Source organism: Leptosomus discolor, chromosome 12, assembly GCF_034619465.1.
Source record: "Leptosomus discolor isolate bLepDis1 chromosome 12, bLepDis1.hap2, whole genome shotgun sequence".
Taxonomy (NCBI): domain Eukaryota; kingdom Metazoa; phylum Chordata; class Aves; order Leptosomiformes; family Leptosomidae; genus Leptosomus; species Leptosomus discolor.
Window position 1 is genome coordinate 1,628,822 of NC_141402.1, and position 22,464 is coordinate 1,651,285.

At 59.5% G+C, this 22,464-nt stretch overlaps 3 protein-coding genes across 3 annotated transcripts in view; 1 reads left to right on the forward strand and 2 right to left on the reverse strand.

Annotated features, from left to right (window-relative positions):
* Positions 1–5,699: 5,699 nt before the first annotated feature.
* FEN1 (flap structure-specific endonuclease 1) lies at positions 5,700–8,776 on the reverse strand. Its single transcript, XM_086472258.1, has 2 exons — positions 8,744–8,776; positions 5,700–7,800 (listed from the first exon to the last, which is right to left on the reverse strand). The coding sequence occupies exon 2, from the start codon at positions 7,797–7,799 to the stop codon at positions 6,657–6,659; it is 1,143 nt and encodes a 380-aa protein (XP_086328384.1). The 5' UTR covers position 7,800; positions 8,744–8,776; the 3' UTR covers positions 5,700–6,656.
* A 905-nt stretch (positions 8,777–9,681) lies between these two features.
* On the forward strand, positions 9,682–10,413 carry TMEM258 (transmembrane protein 258). The gene is made up of 3 exons (XM_086472292.1): positions 9,682–9,834; positions 9,941–10,114; positions 10,252–10,413. The coding sequence occupies exons 1-2, from the start codon at positions 9,737–9,739 to the stop codon at positions 10,065–10,067; spliced, it is 225 nt and encodes a 74-aa protein (XP_086328418.1). The 5' UTR covers positions 9,682–9,736; the 3' UTR covers positions 10,068–10,114; positions 10,252–10,413.
* Positions 10,414–18,035: 7,622 nt separating this feature from the next.
* The window catches only part of MYRF (myelin regulatory factor), a 36,763-nt gene continuing 32,334 nt past the window's right edge, over positions 18,036–22,464 (reverse strand). Inside the window, exons 22-28 of the mRNA XM_086472379.1 lie at positions 22,195–22,356; positions 21,077–21,370; positions 20,408–20,495; positions 19,993–20,067; positions 19,764–19,866; positions 18,401–18,475; positions 18,036–18,122 (exon numbers count right to left, since the gene is read on the reverse strand). Of these exons, the coding sequence (XP_086328505.1) occupies positions 18,036–18,122; positions 18,401–18,475; positions 19,764–19,866; positions 19,993–20,067; positions 20,408–20,495; positions 21,077–21,370; positions 22,195–22,356 (884 nt within the window). The remainder of the gene's footprint in view (positions 18,123–18,400; positions 18,476–19,763; positions 19,867–19,992; positions 20,068–20,407; positions 20,496–21,076; positions 21,371–22,194; positions 22,357–22,464) is intronic.

The following is a 22,464-nucleotide window of genomic DNA, read 5'->3' on the forward strand; positions in this document are numbered from 1 at the left end:
CAAGGCGCGTGCACCGCTTTGGTAAGCCGGAGGTGACGAAGGAATATGCGTTATCGGGCATTATTAGGTCTGCTTCCAGCGAAGGGGATCACAGGGCAAGCGCAGGGTATGGAGAACTAGCAATAACGAATCGTCAGCTTCCAACAACTTCAGTTTATCTTAATCGTGGTGCAGGACTTCACTAATTAATCAAAGTAACTGTCTTTGTGTTTTCCTAGCAGAACCGAAAGAGCACCACGAGGTTCTGGGTCGGAACTGTGCTAAACACAAGTATCGCCCACAAAAAGGGTGCTCAAAATTGGAGGTAAACTGTTCCTAATGTTTCCATTGTCTGCTTGATAATCGTTTTTTTCCCAAACGAGCTTGAAAAAGTGAGGATCTGCTTAAGCCGGCGGTAGATGGAGAGCTTCATCAGCAAGCACCAAGCCTCGGGGTTGGCTGCGGGGACCTAGAGCCGTGCCAGCGACTTGTCACGGGCACAGGCACGTTGGCACGCTGCCCGGAGCACGCCCCAACCCAAATCTCTTTTTTTTTTTTTTTGGGGACGTGTTGTCTTTACGTCTGCTAATCTTTTCCTTTTTGGACGATCAGTGACAGGCCCGTGCTTTGTGTGGCAGTTTGAGTTATGACCCTTTCGTATGTCATCGCACGGCCGAGGTGGAAAATGCTCTAAAGAAAACAGCAGACAAAGGGGGTTTTAACATACAGCTGAGACACACCTTTTACACTGAAGGACCTACACAATTTCTAGAAGAACACGTAGCTTGTGTAATGACAGAGGGAATAAATATTACGTTTTAAAATAAGCGTCTTTGTCAACCCTGGTCTTCTTCCTACAAGAACGGCAACGAACAATGAATGGATGCAATGGCAACCAGTTAAAACCAGCTTTAAGCTGGCACGAAGTGAAATGCTATAAAGCCTTCAATCAAAGTTTGTGATGGAGTTTCCGTGAAAAGCAGAAGCATTTGGACAATTTCCCCCAAGAAGCACAGAACGTGACACCTGAAGCAACCTTCTCGGCGTGAGTCAGGAGGGACGAGAATCGTTAACAGGCAGCAAAGCGGCTCATGGCTCCCTTCTGCTCTGCTCTGCCTTCCTCTCTGCAGAGGGGCACATCAGAGCGGGCTGGGGACGGCGCTGTAGCTGTGTTTGGGGCACTGGGTGGGGAAAAAAAAACCCCAGTTCCCCTCTCCTTGAGACATCAAGGAGTGCAACCACCGTAACTGCCGTGGCCAGCACCACCCGGGGCCTCCACCCACACCCTCTGCCCAGGGCTCGGGCCACTATTTAAGCTCAGCCTCAGGTTTTTAACCACTTTTAGTGCTGGGCTTGTCGCTGCGCTGGGTCCTAGGTCTTGGTCTTCAGCTTTCCTGGCTTGAATTTGGCCCTTGGTTTCCCCTGGCCTATCGATGGGAGCTGCTGCCGGGAGGCAGGCGGGTGCTGAAGAGCCGGGAATGAGGACTGTCACCCGAGCGACACAAACCCGTGTGCTGCCACACCGGTAAAAATCTCACCCCTGCAATTCCCCTCCTGCAGCAGGGAGAGGACAAACGATTTCTCTGCAGTAGCGGGACCAAACGCTCAGCTGGCGCCTGATTTTTTTTTTTCCCCAAAGACACTTATCCGTAAAGGCGGGGCTGGGACTTGCTGAAATGGAGCCCGCTGCTGCTCTCGTCCCTCGCGGCACGCCGGCCCGGAGCGTGGCAGGACGCCGCGGGCGATGGCCGGCGGTTCTGGTGACGCACCGGGCGTCGGTGAACGCGTCACCGTGACTCTTGGGTTTGGCGGCTCCCGTCAGGGCGGCCCACTCGCGTTTGGGACCGAGCGCCGCGCTTCGCTTCTCTGGTACCAAGCCAGGATTTTGCAGCTCTGTAACAGAGTTTTCACTTTACAAATGTTTAGGAGGTTCCCACATACCAGAAACGGCTGCCAGGATATTTCTAGGTGTTGGCTGCAGCGTGAAATGTTCATTTCCCTTCCATGAAATGAACATTTTTTTAATTATTTTTTTTTCTGAGAACACTCAAACCTGTTTATACACAAAACCCCAGAACCGACCCACCCAGCCCTGCTGCCGGGACCAAGCTCTCGCCTTCTGCCAAGGAGGAATAATCCTGCAGCACGGGCAGAAGCAGCTTGCTCTAGGCTCTGCAGCCCGTTTTTACGCCTCCTAGAGAAAAATACGGATTTCCTCCTGGGCTGAGCCCTGCCTAACACCCCCAGGCTACAGGGCTTGCTGCACAGCCCTGCTCTCCTCTCCCAGCTGCCTCCCCTGTTCGGTTTATAGACATTCAGGGCACAAGAGCAGCTTTTTGAATGTTTTCTCAGAGGTTTTACCACCGTAAGATGGTGACACGTGCCTAGAGAGCCTGAAGGGAACACCTAGGAATTCAGACACATGGAAATCACACAGTTTGGGTATATTCTGCTCCCGAGGTTTTGCCCTGAATCACTAAACTTGCGAGCCAGAACGCTGCGGGGGGTTTAACCTTACCCTGCCTCTGCAGCCTGTGCCCGCAATCCCGCTTCCCTGCGTAGCACAAAGAACCGGGAGCCGTTTTCCTCCGTTCTTCAAATCCCCCCGCCGCTGCCGGAGGCGGCGGCTTGCGGCCGTGCCCCTGGGAAGCGAGACGGCGTAACCGCAGCAGCTCCGTCAGCGAGAAGCCGCGGTGCGTGCGAGGCACCAGCCTGTCGACCAGCCGTCCCGACGGAGCTTGTGCAGGGGGGGGACGGCTTCAGCCTGTATTTACTTCTTCGGCCGTCGCCGATAAACCCCCCGAAGGCAACCTTAGCTGAGCAAAGAGCTTCACGCCGGCCGCGGAGGGGATCGCTGGAACCTCTCAGGAGAGCCTGGAAGAAGTTTGGCCTCGGGTCCTGTCCCCCAGCTGACCCAGCGAGGCTGGTGAACCTTTCTTTGCTCAGCGCTGACGTGGAGGGGGGGGGGGGGGGGGAAGTTTTCAGCTGTGCTGAGCCACGGGTGGGAAAGCAGCCCAAGGCGTGTGCTAAATCCTGTTTAACGCGCCGCCGGGGTTGGGAATTCGTTCTCCTGTTTGGGCTGTGCAAGTTGAGAGCTTTGCTCAAACCCTGCCGTTCAGCTGAAAGCACAACCCGAGGCAAACGGGGACACAAAGCGCTTTTTTTTCCCCCCCCCCCCCAACACGTGTGAAGTTTTTACAGCTCGGACCCAGAACCCCCGCCCCCCGCCCCGTTTCTCACGCCGAGAGCAGCCCCGCGGCTGCAGCCTCCGCAAGGGCAGCGAGGCGAGGCGCGGGCGCGTCCATCCCCGAGAGCACGGGGCACGTGCCCAAACGCCGAACCGCGTCTCTGTAACGGCGCTGACGATCTCACTCGAGGTTCAGGAACCGTAGCCACTGAAAAGCTGCCTGCTCTGTGCGCCCCCCCCCCTCGCCAGAACGGCAGGCAGCCAGTTCCGTAGAGGAGAGGCGCGTGAAAAGGCAGTTAAAGGTTCCTAGAAATGCTTCACCATCCCCGTCTCATTCCTTGAGCTATTCTCGGCGCCGCGATAACGCGACACGCAACAACGCGACGAACTAAACGCTGCTCAGGTCAGCAAGAAGGGGGAGGGTGAAGCAGGGGCAGGTTGAAGGCAGCAAGTTCTGCAGTTTCTTTTTCCTGCTGCGGACCCAGTTTACTTCCTTGCTATAAGCATTTTCCTGACTTTTACTTCCAAATATATATATATTTAATCACCTTTCTTCCCCTCACCACAAAGCCATTTCGCTGTACCTGTTCCACGTGGTCACAGTGAAGGTATTCCCAGGTAAAACAGGAATATTTCATTAAGACGCTCCTGTTAGAACAAATTATGGCTTTAAGAGAAGACACACCCCGGCTTTTCGTCTTTACTGCATTCTGAAACAAAATAACATAATTAATTCATGAAATCCAAGTGTCAGGTGAGTATCAGTTAACAGAGACCTTGGCCACATCGTAGGAAAACGTATGTCAACCCATTTTCACTGGCAGCTTTCTGCCGCTCATAACGACAGCTCAAAAGATAAGGATCTTTGTCATTTGAAACTTGTAGATAGTCTCGTGTAACCCAAGCGCACGGCCTCCTGCATTCCCTGCTATAAAACACACCACAGAGCCCACCCTGTATCACATCTGTTGTAGCACACCAGTAGTGCAGCCTACTGCGTGCTGGGAAAACTCACTGGTGACCAAGTAGATCTGGAACGGAAGGTCACAGGGGTGGAGGGTACCTGGGAGAGGAAGGAGAGGAAGGAAGGAGAGGAAGGAAGGAGAGGAAGGAAGGAGAGGAAGGAAGGAGAGGAAGGAAGGAGAGGAAGGAAGGAGAGGAAGGAAGGAGAGGAAGGAAGGAGAGGAAGGAAGGAGAGGAAGGAAGGAGAGGAAGGAAGGAGAGGAAGGAAGGAGAGGAAGGAAGGAGAGGAAGGAAGGAGAGGAAGGAAGGAGAGGAAGGAAGGAGAGGAAGGAAGGAGAGGAAGGAAGGAGAGGAAGGAAGGAGAGGAAGGAAGGAGAGGAAGGAAGGAGAGGAAGGAAGGAGAGGAAGGAAGGAGAGGAAGGAAGGAGAGGAAGGAAGGAGAGGAAGGAAGGAGAGGAAGGAAGGAGAGGAAGGAAGGAGAGGAAGGAAGGAGAGGAAGGAAGGAGAGGAAGGAAGGAGAGGAAGGAAGGAGAGGAAGGAAGGAGAGGAAGGAAGGAGAGGAAGGAAGGAGAGGAAGGAAGGAGAGGAAGGAAGGAGAGGAAGGAAGGAGAGGAAGGAAGGAGAGGAAGGAAGGAGAGGAAGGAAGGAGAGGAGGAAGGAGAGGAAGGAAGGAGAGGAAGGAGAGGAGTGTGGTGGGCGCTAAAACACGCCGGCAGAGCCAGGCTTTCAAACCAACCCACCCAGCGTGGCTGTGCCTTAACACCTCCTGGGAAACCCACCCCGAGAGCTCAGCCTGGGCTCTGCTCCTCCGTGACCACCCACCAGCAAGAGGATGTTTTGAAGCGGCTCCAACCGAGCAGGTTGTCCCAGCCGGAGGCAAAAGCTTGTGGCTCAGCCACGAGGTTTGGGGTTGAAAGCACAAGCGCTCGCAGACAGAAGCCTTGTTACACACGCCAACATCCAGCAGGGTGAGAACACGTGGATTTTAAAATCTCCTCTTCCCCTGCAGCACTTCCCTGGCGCAGATTCGGCGGGTGACGTGGCGAGTGACACCCGCATCGGCGCTTGTGGAGAGGGCAGATGCCGATGCCAAAGCACGCTGGCTGCAGCCACCCTTGTGGAAGCATCGAGGCTTCCTCTTCCCAAATTATCTCCAGGTTAGAGCTTGGAATTAAGGTTAAGCCGAGACCCTGGGAAAACCAGCAGATTCGAGCAGACTTGGACGTTTTGGGGGCTGTTCCCACACGCGCGGCAAGTTCAAGCAGCTCCACGCAGAAGCCAGAAGGAGCTGGCTTCAAAATCGGGATTATTTTAGCAATGTTAACGGAATTTCCCTGTGAAACAAGCCCAGCTGCTCATTTTATAACTTGGCAGAGAGTGACCCACCGATCCTTGATGTCTGCAAAGCCACTGTTAACACCAGGAGTAAAACTCAGACTTTCTCTGCTCCCGTGCTTGAGCTGTTGGCCGTTGTCACTGACAGGTTTCCCTCGAAAATGGGGATTTTTCCTTCACCTGAGCAGCCTTCAGCCACAAGGCTGAACCCACCTCTCCAGAGAACGAGAAACGCTGCATTTGTGGATAAATTTTATTCTGAAAACAAACCCCAGCACATCGCTTTGACAAGAGGAAAAGTACGCAAAATACAGAATAGAATAAGGAAAAAAAATAAGAGGCACTATCTTTTTTTTCTTCTTAGCCTGGGACCTGTCTCTGTGTGCACAACGTGGAAGGACGCCTCGTGAAACCAGGGAGGGAACACGCTTCCATTCGAGGTTTACAGACATTTTTTGTTTGGACATAAACAGCAAAATCCAGGCTTGGGGAGCTGCAGCCTCAGCTCAGCTGGTCCTTGGTTTGTGCACTAGGAGCGGGGCAGAACTTTGCTGCAATGGGGCTGAAAACTTTCTTTTTTTTTTTAAAAAATTTAACCAAGTGACTACAACAAGGGAAGGAAGACTCTACACCCAATCCTCATTAAAGGGAGAAGTTTCCCCCGTTATTTCAAGTCTCCTTCCCAACTCCAGCCCGCCTTCCGTTCACATCTCCCCAGTTTCTCCTTCAGCCTCTGCCGCTCGCACCTACCTCTGGGTGGATGGGTTGTGTCGGGCAGAAATCTCGCCCTCTCGTTCGTAGCCGCTTCGCTCTCTCAACGCTCAACATTTTTACGTCTTACACCGGAGGCGTTGGCGATCAGGAGCACTTCACCCCACAGCCTGCAGCTACGGTCCCGGTAGCTTCCTCCTCAAAAAGTCTCAAACTGCCGAGCGCCGCTCCCCGGTTCCTCACCCCCCAAGCCCCCACGCTGCGGTTGTTCCAGCTCTCTTCTCTCCCAGCCTCGCACGTTACTACCGCTGCACAGGAAGACGCCGATCCGATTCACTAGCCTAGCCTGGTTGGGAAGTGCTGTAGCAGCATCCTTCCTAGCACTAACACGCAGGACAGAAAGACAACTGTTTGTTACGAACCTAAAAGTCCCGGTTGAGCACAAAAACCAGTCGCGGGGGGTTGCGGGCGGCCAGTCTGGCTACTTTCCCTTTTTGGTCTTTGCGGCGCTGTTGGTCTTGGCTTTCTTCTTTGCTGCCCCCTTGGCCTCCGGTTCTTTGCGCTTGGCTGACGTGATGGAGCCCGTCACCTTGAAGAAGTCGTCCAGCCGGCCCTGCGTGCTGCCCTGCCGGCTTTTGCTCAGCCTCTTGACCCCGTGGCGGATCCGCTCTTCGTTGAACTGCTTCTCCACGCACATGAACTGGACGAGCTGCTCTTCGTTCGGCTCGGTCCACTTCAGCTCTACGGTGTCGGGGTCGATCACGTCAGGCTCTAGGAAGAGCTTCTGGGCTTCTTTGTGCAACCAGTTCTCAGGCAGAGGGTACTTCTTGGTGTCTATCTGCTGAACGATCTTCTCAATGGTTTTGTGCTCCCTGATGAGCTCCACCGCACGCTTGGGCCCGATGCCGCGGATGCTCTCGCAGTAGTCGCAGCCCAGGAGGATACACAGATCCACAAACTGCTCCCAGGTCAGGTCTAGATCCTGCAGAATACGGTTCAGGTGAAACTCCTGGATGGGCAGCTTCTTCGTCTCGCTGGCAGTAAGATGCCGCATCAGGACGGGACTGCCGAAGGTCAGGCAATCCATATCTTCCGTGGCAGCCGCATAAACCTTCCCAGCCTTCACCAGGGTGGCGCAGCTGGCTTCGGCCTCCCCCGGCGCCTCCACGTAGGGGATGCCCATCAGCGTTAGTAACTTCTTGCACTCGTTGGTGTGCTGCTGGGTCACCTTGACCAGCCTCTTGCTGTACTTCTCAATGTTGTTCTCCTCTCCGGCCTCCTGAGCCTCCTGCAGGTGTTTCTCGGCCTCAGCCCGCCGCTCAGTCCGCTTTGCCAGTTCCCCCGATTTCAGCTGCGGGGGTTTGCCGTCGAAGACGTAAACGGGCTTGATGCCGTTCTCCACCATGCGGATGGTCCGGTAGAACATGCCCATCAGGTGGCTGGTGGTCTCGCCCTCCTCGTTCTGCAGGACCTCAGCTCCCTGCCGCACGGCGATCAGGAACTGGTAGATGCTCATGGAGGCATCGATAGCGACCTTCCGGCCAAAGTAAGACTTGATGTCATTCTCCCGGATGGCGCTAGGAGCCACGTCGGCAATAAGCTTGGCCAGGCCGTGGATTCCCATCCTGGGGAACAGAAAAGGGGACGCGGGGATCAGCCTCTGCACCCCCGTGGCACCAGGGGTGGTGTACCACCTAAGGCAGGTGGCTGCCTCCCCTGCAAACCACTACCCCTCGAGCTGCAGCCTCCACTGGCTGCCACTACCCCACTTCCAGCCTCAGCCCACCGTTATCACCCTGTTCACCATTACGCCCCCAGTGCACCATTATCCACCCTGCCTGGGCCCATCATTACCCCCAGTTCCTACCTCAGCCTCTCCCAGCCCCACCATTATAACCATCCAGGCCCCATTACCCCCCTGTTCCTCCCTTCCTGCTTCCCAGTCTCACCATTACCCCCCTACCGACCATTACCTCCCCTTGCCGCAGCCTCCTCAGACCTGCCATTAACCCCTCTTCCCACTTCCCCCTCCCCCAGTCCCACCGTTACCTGCCCACCCTCCCATTATCCCCCCCAGGCCCACCTCAGCCTCCCCCAGACGTCATAATCCCCCCCACCCTCTCCAGTCACCATCATCCCTTCCCCAGGCCCGCCTCAGCCTCTCCAGTCGCCATCATCCCCCCCACGCCCGCCTCAGCCTCTCCAGCCACCATTATCCGCCCCCCCCCCCCCCCCCAGGCCCGCCTCAGCCTCCCCCAGCCGCCATCATCCCCCCCCGGCCCGCCTCAGCCTCTCCAGCCGCCATTATCCGCCCCCCCCCCCCCCCCCCGGCCCGCCTCAGCCTCCCCCAGCCGCCATCATCCCCCCCCGGCCCGCCTCAGCCTCTCCAGCCGCCATTATCCCCCGCTAGGCCCGCTCCAACCTCCCCCAGCCGCCATTAACCACCCCCCGGCCCGCCTCAGCCTCCCGCAGACACCATCATCCCCCGCCCCAGGCCCGCCTCAGCCTCCCGCAGACACCATCATCCCCCGCCCCAGGCCCGCCTCAGCCTCCTCCCGCCACCGTTACCCGGCAGCTCGATCCCGCCACCGCTCCCGCGCTCCGCCGCAATGCCTGCCGGGAGCCGGCGGAGCCAATAGCGAGCTGCTCCCACTCACACCCCCCCCCGTCCCGGCATGCCCTGCGACCGATCGCCTCTTCCGCTTCCGGGGGTGGTGGGGGGTGTGTGTATAGCGGCGGGAGCGGAGGCGACGTGTCGTGAGCGGAGCGGGACTCGGGCGACATGGTGAGGGCCGGGAACCGGGACGGGAGCCAGGACCGGAACCGGAACCGGGACTCGGGGCCGGGACGGGACGGAAGCCAGGACCGGGACCGGAGGCCGGGACCGGGACTCGGGGCCGGGACGGGAGCCAGGACCGGGACCGGGACTCGGGGCCGGGACGGGGAGCCGGGACTCGGGGCCGGGACTCGGGACCGGGACGGGACGGGAGCCAGGACCGGGACCGGAGGCCGGGACCGGGACTCGGGGCCGGGACGGGAGCCAGGACCGGGACCGGGCCTCGGGGCCGGGACGGGGAGCCGGGCCTCGGGGCCGGGACGGGGAGCCGGGCCTCGGGGCCGGGACGGGGAGCCGGGCCTCGGGGCCGGGACGGGGAGCCGGGCCTCGGGGCCGGGACGGGGAGCCGGGCCTCGGGGCCGGGACGGGGAGCCGGGCCTCGGGGCCGGGACGGGGAGCCGGGCCTCGGGGCCGGGACGGGGAGCCGGGCCTCGGGGCCGGGACGGGGAGCCGGGCCTCGGGGCCGGGACGGGGAGCCGGGCCTCGGGGCCGGGACGGGGAGCCGGGCCTCGGGGCCGGGACGGGGAGCCGGGCCTCGGGGCCGGGACGGGGAGCCGGGCCTCGGGGCCGGGACGGGGAGCCGGGCCTCGGGGCCGGGACGGGGAGCCGGGCCTCGGGGCCGGGACGGGGAGCCGGGCCTCGGGGCCGGGACGGGGAGCCGGGACTCGGGGCCGGCACCGACATTGCCGCTCACCTTGGCCGTGTCCCCGCAGGAGCTGGAGGCGATGAGCAGATACACCAGCCCGGTGAACCCGGCCGTTTTCCCGCACCTCACCGTGGTGCTGCTGGCCATCGGCATGTTCTTCACCGCCTGGTTCTTCGTGTATCCCCGATCGGGGGGAGCGGGCGGGCGGGCGGGCGGCGGGGGGGGGGGAATCCCGGGGTCCCCTCACCTCGCTCCGTTATCGCCTTAACCCCCGGGCTCGCAGCTACGAGGTGACTTCTACCAAGTACACGCGGGACATCTACAAGGAGCTGCTGATCTCGCTGGTGGCTTCGCTCTTCATGGGCTTCGGCGTCCTCTTCCTGCTGCTGTGGGTCGGTATCTACGTCTGAGGCCCGGGCCGAGGCGCACCGGTACCGCCGGGGGAAGCCCCATGGCTGTAAGCTCCCCGGGGTCTGCCCGCTCCGCGTGTGCCTGGGGGGGTGTGGGGCGGGGGGGATCCTGGCAATGGCCCCCTGTGACCCCCTGTGACCCCTGATCTTCCCCAAAAGCCACTTCTCTTCTGTTCGCTTGTAGGTGGGAAGCCCTGCAGAAGCTTTTTTTTTTATATTTCTTTTCTACTTCAACCCCAAAGCCCGCAGCAGGCACGGACTGTGCTCCTGTCGAGCAGCTTCTGGCAGCCCAACGAAGCAAACCCGAATAAAACCGGCTCTGGCACACACCTGCCTTTGGACTCAAGGCTTGTTCTTCTTTTTTTTTTCCCGCTTGGAGTGTGTGGAAGATCATTTCCTGACACAGCTGGTCAGGGGGAGGTGCCTCGCTTGACCTGCCCTTTACGGAGAGGGAGATGTGGTGGTTGGAGGCCAGCGTGGGCTTAGGGACCACGAAATGAGAGCTCTCAACTCTTGGCGAAGTAAGGAGTTCGGGGGGGTGTCAGCAAATCCACCCCCATGGACGTGCAGAGTTTGGGCTGTTCAGGACACGGGTTGAGAGAGTCCCTTGGGAGACAGTCCTGAAGGGCACAGGGGTTCAGGAAGGCTGGATGTTCCTCCCTGGAAAAGGAAGCCGTAACGGCGCCGGAGCAGGCTGTCCCCGTGTGCCGCAAGACGAACCGATGGGGAAGACGACCGGCCTGACTGAACAGAGAGCTTTTGTTGGAACTTGGAGGGGGGGGGGGGGGGGGGGAGGAGGGTTTACCACTTTTGGAAGGGGCAGGCAACTCGGGGAAGAGTACAGGGATCTCGTTAGGTCACACAGAGAGAAAATTAGAGAAGCAAAAGCCCAACTAGAACTCGGTCTGGCCACTCTCGTGAGAGATAACAAAAAGAGAGCCGAGGAGAATCTCCATCCTTTATTGGATGTGGAGGGAAATGTTGCCACCAAGGGCAAGGAAAAGGCTGAGGTACTCGATGCCTTTTTTGCCTCAGTCTTTAGCAGCCAGAGCAGCTTTCCTCAAGGTAACTGGCCCCCTGAGCTGGCAGATGGGGACAGAGAGCAGAATAAACCCCCTGTAACTATGGAGGAAGCTTTGCCACCTGGGCACTCACAAGTCGATGGGGCTGGAGGGGATCCACCCGAGAGTGCTGAGGGAGCTGGTGGAGGAGCTGACCGAACCCCCCATCACCATTATTCCCCCCCTGCCCACCTCAGCCTCCCCCAGACACCATTATTCTGCCCCTCAGGCCCACCTCAGCCTCTCCACCCACCATTATCCTCCCCCCGCCCCCCCGGCTTTTCTCAGCCTCTCCAGCCACTAACCCCCCGAGACCTTCCTCAGCCTCTCCATCTGCCATTAACCCCCCCAGGCCTTCCTCAGCCTCTCCAGCTGCCATTACCCTCCCCCAGACCCACCTCAGCCTCTCCAGCCGCCACTAACCCCCCCAGACCTTCCTCAGCCTCTCCAGCCGCCATTAAACCCCTCCCCGACCAGCCTCAGCCTCTCCAGCTGCCATTACCCTCTCCAGACCTTCCTCAGCCTCTCCAGCTGCCATTAACCCCCCCAGGCCTTCCTCAGCCTCTCTAGCTGCCATTAACCTCCCCCCCCCCCCCGACTTTCCTCAGCCTCTCCAGCCGCCATTAACCCCCCCCCCGACCCGCCTCAGCCTCTCCAGCCGCCATTAACCCCCCCCGAGACCTTCCTCAGCCTCTCCAGCCGCCACTAACCCCCCCCCCCCCGGCCTTCTTCAGCCTCTCCAGCCGCCATTAAACCCCCCAGACTTTCCTCGGCCTCTCCAGCCGCCATTACCCTCCCCCAGACCCACCTCAGCCTCTCCAGCCGCCATTACCCTCCCCCAGACCCACCTCAGCCTCTCCAACCACCATTAACCCCCCCCAGACCTTCCTCAGCCTCTCCAGCCGCCATTAACCCCCCCCAGACCTTCCTCAGCCTCTCCAGCCGCCATTAACCCCCCCCAGACCTTCCTCAGCCTCTCCAGCCGCCATTACTCTCCCCGAGACCCGCCTCAGCCTCTCCAGCCGCCATTACCCCCCCCCCAGGCCTTCCTCAGCCTCTCCAGCCGCCATTAAACCCCCCAGACCCACCTCAGCCTCTCCAGCCGCCATCACCCTCCCCCCGACCCGCCTCAGCCCCTCCAGCCGCCATGACACCGCTCCCGCGCTCCGCCGCAATGCCCGCCGGGAGCCAGCGGAGCCAATAGCGAACGGCTGCCCCTCCCCCCCCCCCCCAATCCCAGCATGCCCCGCTCCCGCCCTCCTCTTCCGCTGGCCGCGATCGCGCAGGCGCCGCGCGGTTCCCGCGACCCGCCGGGCCCCGCCGGGCCCCGCCACGGTCGTCGTCGTCGTCGGATTCTTCGCGTTTCCCCGGGCGGGGGGTGCCGGGGAGCGGGCGGGGGTGATCCCGGCATCTCCTCACCTTGTTCTGCCTCTTACGGCCTTAACCCCCGGGCTGCAGGTGCGGGGCCGTCCCCAAGCAGCTGTTGACTTGGCTCTTCATGGGCGTCGGTGCCTCGTTCCTGCTGTGGGCCGAGAGTATCGGCACCTGAGGCACACCGGTGCCACCGGGTGAAGCCCCATGGCTGCAAGATCCCCGGGGTCTTCCCTCTCTGGGTGTGCCTGGGGGGGGGGGATCCTGGAAATGGCGCCCTGTGACCCCCCCCCCGGTCTTCCCAAAAGCCCCCATCCCGGCAGTCAGCCTTCGGGCTTCAGCGTCGGGGCCGTCGGGTGCAGCAGCGGGGGAGCGGGAGCGGGGCAGAGCTGGTGTTGGGCCCCGGCTGAGGCAGGAGGGAATCGCGTGTGCTGCGTGTTGGCCTTTGCTCCGTGGCTTTAGCAGCGGCGTCTGGCCCTGGGGAGCGCTGTCGCACCGACCTCTTCCATCCCTCCTTCGGTTCTAGGTGGGTAAGACCTACAGAAGTTGTTGGTTTTTTTCCCTTTTTAATATTTCTTTTATATTTCAACCACGGACTCCGCTCCTGTCGCGCGACTTTTGCCAGCCCAGCAAACCAAACCTGAATAAAACTGGCTCTGGCACACACCTGCCTTGGGACTCGTGGTTTGTTGTCTTTTTTTTTTTGTTTTTCTTTTCACCTGGCGTTTCCAAACCGCTTTGATTTTGGCACAAGATCCAGGGGGCCGAGGCTTTATCCCAGATTTCCACAGCTTTGTACACCCAGAAGCGTTTCAGTGCCACCTTGTGTCCCAGCACAGCTAGGCTCCAGACAGTAAGTGCTTTCCGCTCCTTCCCGAGCCTGCTTTTCTAGCTCTTCGTTACCATCGCGTCCCCTCACCCTCTTGCTGGAAGGCTGTGCCCGTTGCCATCCCGAGCCGCAGCACCTTCGTGGCTCGGCAGCACTCGTGGCCCCTCGCAAATCGGAGAGGGGCAGGGACCCCGCCCCGTGGTGGGTCACCTCCCGGTGGCAGCGAACGCTGGGGACCTCCTGCGCCGGCTCCTCGGGTGGAAAGCGTGAGTGACGCTGAGCTGGTGGGTGACGTGAGGTGTGTCTGGGGGAAATGAGGTTTTGGGAGGAATGCTGGAGAGGGACAGGGCAGAATAATCGCGTAGCTGGATGCGCCTGTTGGTTAAGGAGGGAATTAACCGCCTCGCCTGTAAGAGGCGTTCCTTCCCAGCGTGCACAACTGTGTTTTTATAGAGAGCTCTGAATTTGTAGCCCAACTTTCCAAAGCAGTTAGATTTCAAAATGAGTAAGCAGGCAGCTTACAGCTGTAAAGCCCTAATTCCCTGTTTGGGAAGGAAGCTTTCCCTCCGTGGGTGCCCTCAGCAGCCTCTGGACCTCCGTGAGCCAGGGGAGCTCTGTTTCATACCTGTTGTAAAGCAGCCCCAGGCTGGGGCTGGGGACTGGGCAGGTCTGGAAACACCCGTTGATTAACGGCACGGGGCTTGGGGGAAGCAGTTTTACAGCTGCCGAACCGAAGGGCTGTCACGTCATAGCGAGGGAGGAACGCGCCAGGAGCCGTCCTTGGATACAAAGCAGTATTTATATATTTATTTATATGGGCATATTTACCTCCAGCGTAAAACAAAGTCTAAATAAGCCAAACAAAAAAAAAAAACCCCAAACAAACAAACAAAAAAAAAAGTGGGGAATCCGGAGACTCGGCACTCAAATTCAGCAAAATATAAATATAAATCAGAAAGAAAGGAGGGAAACCAGGCTTGTTCCCCACAAATAAAAACCGATAATCAATAATACCTGCTAAGAATTCAACTCTACAAACTCGCTGGCAATATACAGTGATTAAAGCTGTGACAGCAACATTTAAAACCAAACAAATTAGTGCTTTTTTTTTTTTTTTTTTTTTTCTTTTCCTTAATTCTCGCAGTGGTGGCATAAGTCTCTATTTACAGGCTTTAAGCTCTAACAGTAGGACAGAACGTTGGTGAATTTGCTTTTGAAACAAACTCCGGAACAGGCAGACTTTGGCAAGCGGCCTCGTTTCCACACTCGTCTCCCTTCCTGCCAAGAGTGTCTAGAGAGATGAAGCGTCTCGTTTCCAGCGGAAAAAAGAGGGTTTTTCCCCGCGCTGGACACATCGGCTCAGAGCTCCCTCCGTCTCACGCAGGGCAAGGCCTGATTGTTAACTCTCTTGTTACTGATTGGGGACGGGGAACACGTCTTCGGTTAGGGCAGATTTGGGGGGAGTCTTTGCCAAGAGCTGTTTCCGCGGGCTCGGGAGCGATCCCGTGACCCTGGAAGAGCGACCGAACCCTTTGGAGCTCGTTTCTCCCTTGGCCGCGCAGCGGCTGGTGGAACCGGCGTGCGCTCGGTGACGGACTTCAAGCCAAAAAGAGACCGTTTGCCCTCAAAACGGCATTCCGACTCCCTCTCCTGATGCCAGGGATTGCTTTGGGCCCGCTGCTGCTCTGCTGTGAAGCAGCTGGACGTGGGTAGGGCCGGCCTTTGCCCTTCGGGGGTCGCCTCGCCGCTCTTCGTAGGCCAACGGGCCGCCGTTTTTGAGGCACGCGGCGTTTTGCGCGCGGGTGGGAAACCGCCGTTCCCTCGTGCAGTCCTGTTCGCAGAAAAAAGGCACTGGGGATGTTGCCGTAGCCCTTAGGCACTTGGTTGGCCAGGGGCCCTCCTCCACCCCGTGGCTAAGCGTCGCGGGGACACCTGAGAGACTCCAGCTCCTCTCGGCCCACCGCTGCCAGCACGTCGCTACAGTCATTGATTGATTCCTGCCCTCCGGGAGCGGCTTTCCCCGCGGCGGGGCGAGCTGGGACGCGTGGGTCTGGGGCTGAGCTCGGCCGGGACCACCAGCGAGGGGGCGGATTGGTGGTGGTGGTGGTGGCAGGCAGCGCCATCAGCTCCGTCCCTCCCGACGCCGGCCTGTACCTCCCCAAGGGCGAAACGAGGGCACAGGCGTTCGGCCCGGCCCGCCAATACCAGGGAAACCAGCAGGGCCGAGAAGGCTGAGCTGGCATCGGGGAGCACGTGGCATCACCCACCCGAAGAAAGACTTGCCGGCCTGGGCCACTGATTGCCAAGTGGAGAATAAAAGCTGCCAAGAAAGTCACTTCCTAGCTTGAGGCCGAGCAAAAAAAAAGCTCGGGGCAGGCGGCGGGAAGAGCGCTGAGCCTCCGGAGAGGGTTTCCTTCCCAGCTGCAGGGAGAAAGGGAGAATCCTGCTGAGCACGGAGCTGACCTGCTTGTACGCCCAAGCCTTGGGACTTCTCACTTTTTTTTTTTTGGGGGGGGGGGTATTCCCCTCGCTTCGCTCCTCTTTGGCCGCCCAGCATTCCCTGCTCAACCCGCTGCTTCCTGCCTGCCTTGGCTTCGGTGCCTTTTAGCATCCAGAGAGCATCGCCGGCGGGTTTGCTGCCTGTAGGAATGAAGACCTGGCCTTGGAAACCGCCCTACAAACCAAGAGCCTTGGGGGGGCAGAGACGCCGACGCCTCGCAAGGAATTGCAGGGCTACGGCCGCTTCGCTGGGCCGAGCTCAGAACGTTCCGGGGTGGGTGACGGGAGATCAGCCTCCTCCCCAGACTAGGGAAGAGAGGGCCGCCTGGGGTCCGGCGAGGTGTCCACGGGAACCGCTTCTCTCTGGGTGAAAATAACCAAACCCGAACCCCAAACGTCTTGGCAGCTTGTTTCTCCGGCGCAGCGGAGCCAGCCCACGCGCTCCTCGGTGCTGGCAACGGCGCGGCCGGCAGAGGGGTTGCCGCCTCTGGCTCCACCAAAAGCCGCGGCACGCAGCAGCCAGAGCTCGATGCAGTTTCCCAAAACCAGTTTGGTTCGAGCTGCCTGGGGCAAGGCGTGCTCTTCTCCGAAGCCGGCTTTAGGGTGTGCTTCAGGAGAGGCGGGCGGCGTTTCCCCCTCCCCGCCCTCCCCCGGCGGCGGCTGCTGTTTCCTTAGAGGAACGTCTCTCAGGAGAGAGACCGTGGGGGTGGCTCAGACACCCCGGGAACGCAGGAGTCTCCTTCTTTAGCCAGACGGGGAGGAGGACGCGCTGGCCGGTCGGTCGGTCTGACGTGTCCCAGCGCGGCTGCAGCAGTCAAGCTTTAACGCGGAGCTTGGCAGTGACCCCCTTGGGTTTCCTATTCGAGACGCACGTAGCTCAACAGGGACAGAATTAAGAGACCCGCTTTGATACGGCTTAAAAAATAAAAATTCAGTAGTTTAGCAAGTTAAGAGCTTGTAACAGTAAAGTACCCCGAATACACTCAACAGAACTGCTTTCGGAGAACGGCGAGGGCCCGCTGGCACTGCCCTTCCCCTCTCTGCAGGAGGGGGATCAGCCTTTTCGCTGCCTGGCAGAGATCTGTTAGCCAGGGGGGTGCGGTGAAGCCACGTCACGCGTCCCCAGCGAGCCAGCCTTGCTCTGCAGGGCGCGCTGGGCTTTGCCAGGGCTTTCTCTCTCCCTTTTCCGCCCATCTGGGCGGAGGTGGCGGTGTTGACTCCAGCGCCGACCAGGCGGCTCCACACGTGCTGTGAGAGGCCACGCGCTGCTGCCAAATTGGGAAAAAAAAAACCAAACCAACCACCCCCACCCCAACCAAGAACGGGTCCCGTGGCACTTAATGCAGGTGACTCGGGGTCATTGTTCTCCGGTGGGTTGATGGGAAGTGTCCCCACGCGTGGTTTGGCCTGGGGACAGCCTCAGCAGCATCTTCAGTGGGGGGTCTTGAGTTTGTCCGTCCAGATACGGTGAAAGTTGCAGAGTACAGCGAGGAGGGGGACAGACAGGGCTAACGTCGAAGCTGCACCTTCTCTTATTGTCCACAGAGGACAGCCTGTTCGCGGGTCCTGGGGTCTCCGGGGTGGGGGGGGGGGGGTGTGTGTCTGTGGAGTGGGGCTGCGGGGGGTGGCCCTGGGGCAACTAGAAGGAACAGCAACTCCAGTGTACGACTTCCAGTACGTCCAGGCACAGCCTGCCTTTCCCAGGCCAAACTCCAGCGTTTTGCTCTTGGAAAGGGCTCCAGTGTCGAGCAATTCCAGTGTTGTGAAGAACCGGTGTGGTACCTCTGGGACCAGTACAGGATGGAGCTCCCACTCTGCGACGTGGCAGACCCATCCACGTTCACTCCAGTGTAATGCTTTCAAATCCAGTGTGGCAAGGGGAGGGAGAAGTGACGGAGGACACAAGCGTCCCCGTAAAGGAAGGACAGAGATGTTCAGGGCGGGGTGGGATGGTGGGAGTCAGTGCAAGGTGAGCCCAGGAGATACCACAGGGCTGGTTGTGTTCCTGTGGCTTAGGTCCTATGTTCTGCGTGTGCTGTGCTTCGGTACCTGCGTCACCAGCCGCAACCAAACCAGCTCCACGCTCCCCCTGGGAGACGGGGGGTAAGGTGGGGCTGGGGGCTAGTGGAGGAGGTTGTACAGGAGTCTCCCCAGTGTCACCAGTCCCCCTTCCTCTCTCCAACCAGAGGGCACTGGTGCTGCCAGGACTCACTCACAGAGCCAGTAAAACTGAAAATAATAGTCAGTGAAAAGGTGTCCCATCTGCTCGGGAGCAGCGCTGCAGTTGGCTCGGCCCTGTGAGAGAGGGAGAAAAGGAGCTTACAGAGAGGGGTAGGGCGCGTGCTCCGAGGAAGGGGGGCGGGATTCTGCCTGAATTCTGTGCTAGGGCAGGGAAAAAATCATCCCCCCACTACCCAGGTAACTGTGGAAGGCAAGAGCCGTGATGGAGAAGGCTCCCAGCGCAAGGGAGAGGGCTGTGGAAGGCTCTCGGCGCGATGCGGCTGCTAAACCTGCCGTTGCTCTCCTGCTCAGCCCTGGACAAGAGGAAAGACCAAGCAGCTGCTGGTACTCACCGGCTGTGCTACTCTGAAGTGGTAGGTGAACTCCCGGAAAGACAGCATCACGAGAGGCCAACGGTGCGTTGTTTCCTGGGGAAGAAAACAGAATATCTGGGATGAGGTCGGGGCTGAGCATCAGGGGATGTTCTCCGGGGCAGGCTGGCAAGCAACCGCACAAGCCCGCGCTGTCGAGTGGAGGAGCAACGTCTCCCAGGTCAGCGATGGAGCTGGACCGCGAGGGGCGAGGAGGCACTCGAGGGTAAAGCAGGGCCTGATGCAGCCTCCGCGCACGCAGACCTCCAAAGTCCCCCTGCAGGGATTTCGTTGGGACACGTTAGGGCAGCTGGCAGCCTGGTCTTTTCCCCGCAAGGGATGGGAGGATTTCAGGAGTGGCTACGTGTGTCGGGTTCACAGACACCTCCCTGCTGGGGTCGCAGGGATGGCTGAGGGTCAGCGACGTTCCCCGGTGCAGATACAGCTCTCTTTGAGCATTAATTCCCTCCAGCAACTCCCGTGCTGCCCTGTCCTGGGTTACAGTGTAAAATGTGCCAAAAGGAAAAAAAAAAATATTCTATGACCATCTTGAGGAGCTGTTGAGGCCAGGCGGGGCGGTGCTCCCTGCCTCCCCCCTCTGGACTATCTCCTGTTCATGGGCACAACAATGCCTTATCGCCTGACCCATCGGTAACTCGCTCCTGGGCTATCTCCTGTTCATGGCCCATCAAGGAACTGCCTCACGACTCCCTATCCCAGTGTGAGATGCTCCGCCCGGGGGGAAGGAGCCAAGCAGTCCATGCCAAATAAAAACGGAGATCTCCAACACCCTAGCAGCCTTCTTCCACTGGATTCCCAGAGGAGTTTCCCCCCCCCCCACTGGAGTTCCAGAGGACATGAGCTACCTGCCGACCACTGGACCTTCGGAGGAAGACCAGACCCTTTTACCTGATCGCTGCTTCCACAGAACTACACCCATCACTTCAGGAGGACTGCAGCCAGCATCTTATCGGACTGCTACTGCCACCCTAACAGGGGGTCAGGTTGTATTCCTGACTCTGTCAGTGTAAACCAGGGGGTTGTTTGTTTTTCCCTGCCTTGTGTTATATCTATATATATATATTAGTAAAGAACTGTTATTCCTATTCCCCATATCTTTGCCTGAAGGCCCGTTGATTTCAAAATTATAATAATTTGGAGGGAAGGGGGTTGCACTTTCCATTTCAAGGGAGGCTCCTGCCTTCCTCCGCAGACACCTGTCTTTCAAACCAAGACATGCCCTAAGCCCTGCAGTCGCTTCTGGAGGGATGGGTGTTGTGCTGGGGTGACACAACACGCGTGGATTTTGCGAGCCGTCCCCTCCCCTCCCTCCCTCCCTCCCTACCTGTGCGTCTGCGGCATCGGCGGAGGTGTTTGTGCTCGCAGCCTCCTGGCAGGGCTCGCTGGAGACAAGGCCACAAAGGGAGATGGACACAGCGGAGGAGGAACTGGGGAGACAAGACACAGTAAGACCCTGCTGTCTCTTCCCCAGGAGACACCGTGGCCACGTGGCACAGTATCCAGCCAAGCTCAGGGGTACCGAAACACCTCAGAGATGAGCCCTGCCCACTCACTTCATCTCCAGGGTCAGGTTGGTGTTCACGGCCGTGAGCTGGCTGACGGGGATGCGGTAGGTGACGTTTCCAGTCCTAAGGACACAGAGAGAGCGTTAGACCTCACCGCAGCGTTTCGGGTGGCTGTGAGACAGCCAGGACGGGACCCAACGTCTCTGTTGGGCTGCGACTTCAAAGGGGAGGGCTTCCCAGGCTAGTTCCCAAGGCCGAGCTCGTCGCCAAGAGCAATCTCCCTGCGCTCCGAGGAAAGGACTCGGAGCCCCGGCTCCTCTGTCCAAGGAGCAGCATGGGCTGCCTTGGGGTGATGGCAGAAAACGGCCTGAGGCTCCAGGAGCTGCCCATCTGCTGCTTCCCCTGGGAGCTCCCGCGGTGCCGCTGTCACCAAAGCGCTGGCAGGCGGCTTTGCCTCGCTCACCTGCAGGCGTCGGTGGCTGCGCAGTACCGGGACTGGATGGCCATGTCGATCTCCACGATGCGGATGGAGCGCAGCACTGGGCTCGGCCCTGCGGGGGGGGGGGGGGGGGGGGAGAACAGGCTGTTTAGGGACAGCAAAGGGCTGGCAGCTGGGGTACCCTGAGTGGGAAGGGCTGGAAGGGATGCCTGGCACTGGAACCACCTTTCCTCGTCGCCCTCTCGTCAGAGAGGGGGACGGATTGCTGCAAGGTTGAGCTAACGCGGCGTCCAGGCACGGAGAGCCAGGAGAAGGGGTGCCCCAGCCTATGCCAGGGGCTGGTCACCGAAACTCCTTTCTCGCTGCTGACAGAATCTGAGCGTTTCTTCCTCTAGATCTGACTTAGAAATGGCTGAGATGGGGGTAAGAACGGAGACGCCGGTACGGCAGCCTCGGAAGGGAACTAGCAACTGGCTAACCAGCATGGAGGAGGAAGGGCAGGGCTGGAGGTTGAATCTGGCTGCGCTGGGAGAGCTGGGGGCAAACAAGCTGCAGCACGGGGGCCCAGCGAGAGCTGGGCAGGACAGATGAGACCCAAGTAGTCGAGGGTACCCAAGTGGTGGAGGATACCCCAGGAGAGAACCCAGGACCACGGTGTCGCTCCAGGGAGGGAAGAAGATAGGGTCCACCTACCACCCGTGCTGGGATCCTCCGTGCGGGGCCACTCGCTCACCGGCTGCTTGATGCTGCGCTGCTGCCGGCTCTGCCCCAGCGGGGAGTTGCTGCGGGAGAGCGAGAGGTTGGAGATGTACTTGGATTTGCCCTGGATGTGGGTGAAGGGGGAGGAGGGGCTGGCATTGGGGCTGCCGAAGCTCTGAGACCTGTCAGGCGTCTTTGGCCATTTGGTGTAGGAGGTCGCTTTCCCGGTGATGCCCCTGGATTTGGCTTTGATATTTGTCACCGGCAGGAGTGAGGTCTGACTTTGGTCTGCGAAGAAAAGGGAGAGGAAGGTTGTGTTGAGAGGCAGAGAGAGGCTGGCAGCACTCCTGACCTCCGAGAACAGCTACCGGCTCTGAGTTCGTCCTGTCCCCGTGTCACCTCCCGCATTACACCTGCCATGAGCAGCTGAGCCTTCCCAGCCTCCGTGCCTGAAGGGGCCGGTGGGATCCTCACGGCAAAGGGAAGCTAGAACAGGCCAGGGCGACAAAACGGGGGCACAGCCCTCTGCTCGGGTAGGGCACAGTGTTGAAGGCAAGGTTAAGGCATGACTGCAGCGGGGGTTACGGCTCTGCAGCGAGTGCCTGAGGCGCCTTCCCTCCCGCAGCAGCGATGATGATGGAGCAAGCGAGTTTGGAAAAGCCCTGCTGGGGCAGCCAAGAGGCAGCAGACCTCCTGGCCTGCCAGAACCCTGCTCAAAGCAACTGGAGGAACCAGGTCGGACCGCAAGCTATGGCTGCTCGGGCCTGCCGGCCAGCCCGGCGTAGCCTCTCGTGACTTCGTGCTGGGCAAGCAGGCAGCTCCAAAGACCTTCCAGCCCCCACTTACCCCTGGCAGCACGATCACGGATGTCTGAACCACGCTGTCCAGCCTGGCAGTCCCGCTTTGCCCCGCAGCTGCCTGCTGGGGCAGGTCTCAACCCGGGCAGCGGGCGTGGAGGAAAGCAGGCACGTTTTTGGCACCAGGCTGCACGGCCCTTTTCGTCACGTGCAGAGGTTAAGGCACGAGGTGAGACGGGGATACGAGGTGATGCAATGGTGAGACAGACCTCGGTGTTGTTCCAGCACCTCCTGGGTGCCTGGGCTGGTACTTACCTGTCCGGTTAGTGGCATGAGTGGGGCTGGTCTCAGAGAGGGCAACAGAGGAGCTATTGGTGGGAGCAGCAGAGCAGCACGTGGAGAAACACGGTGGGCTGAAGCAGGCTAGCACGCTGTGACCATTTAAGCCGAAGACTAAGTCACGTGCGTCCTCCGTGACTGCAGGGCAAACAGCAGGGACGCGCGGAGTAAGTCAAAGGGAAAGGCATCCACCGGGAGCAGCACCAAGTGCCCCCGGCACCCCTTCCACAACACCAGAGCCCCGGG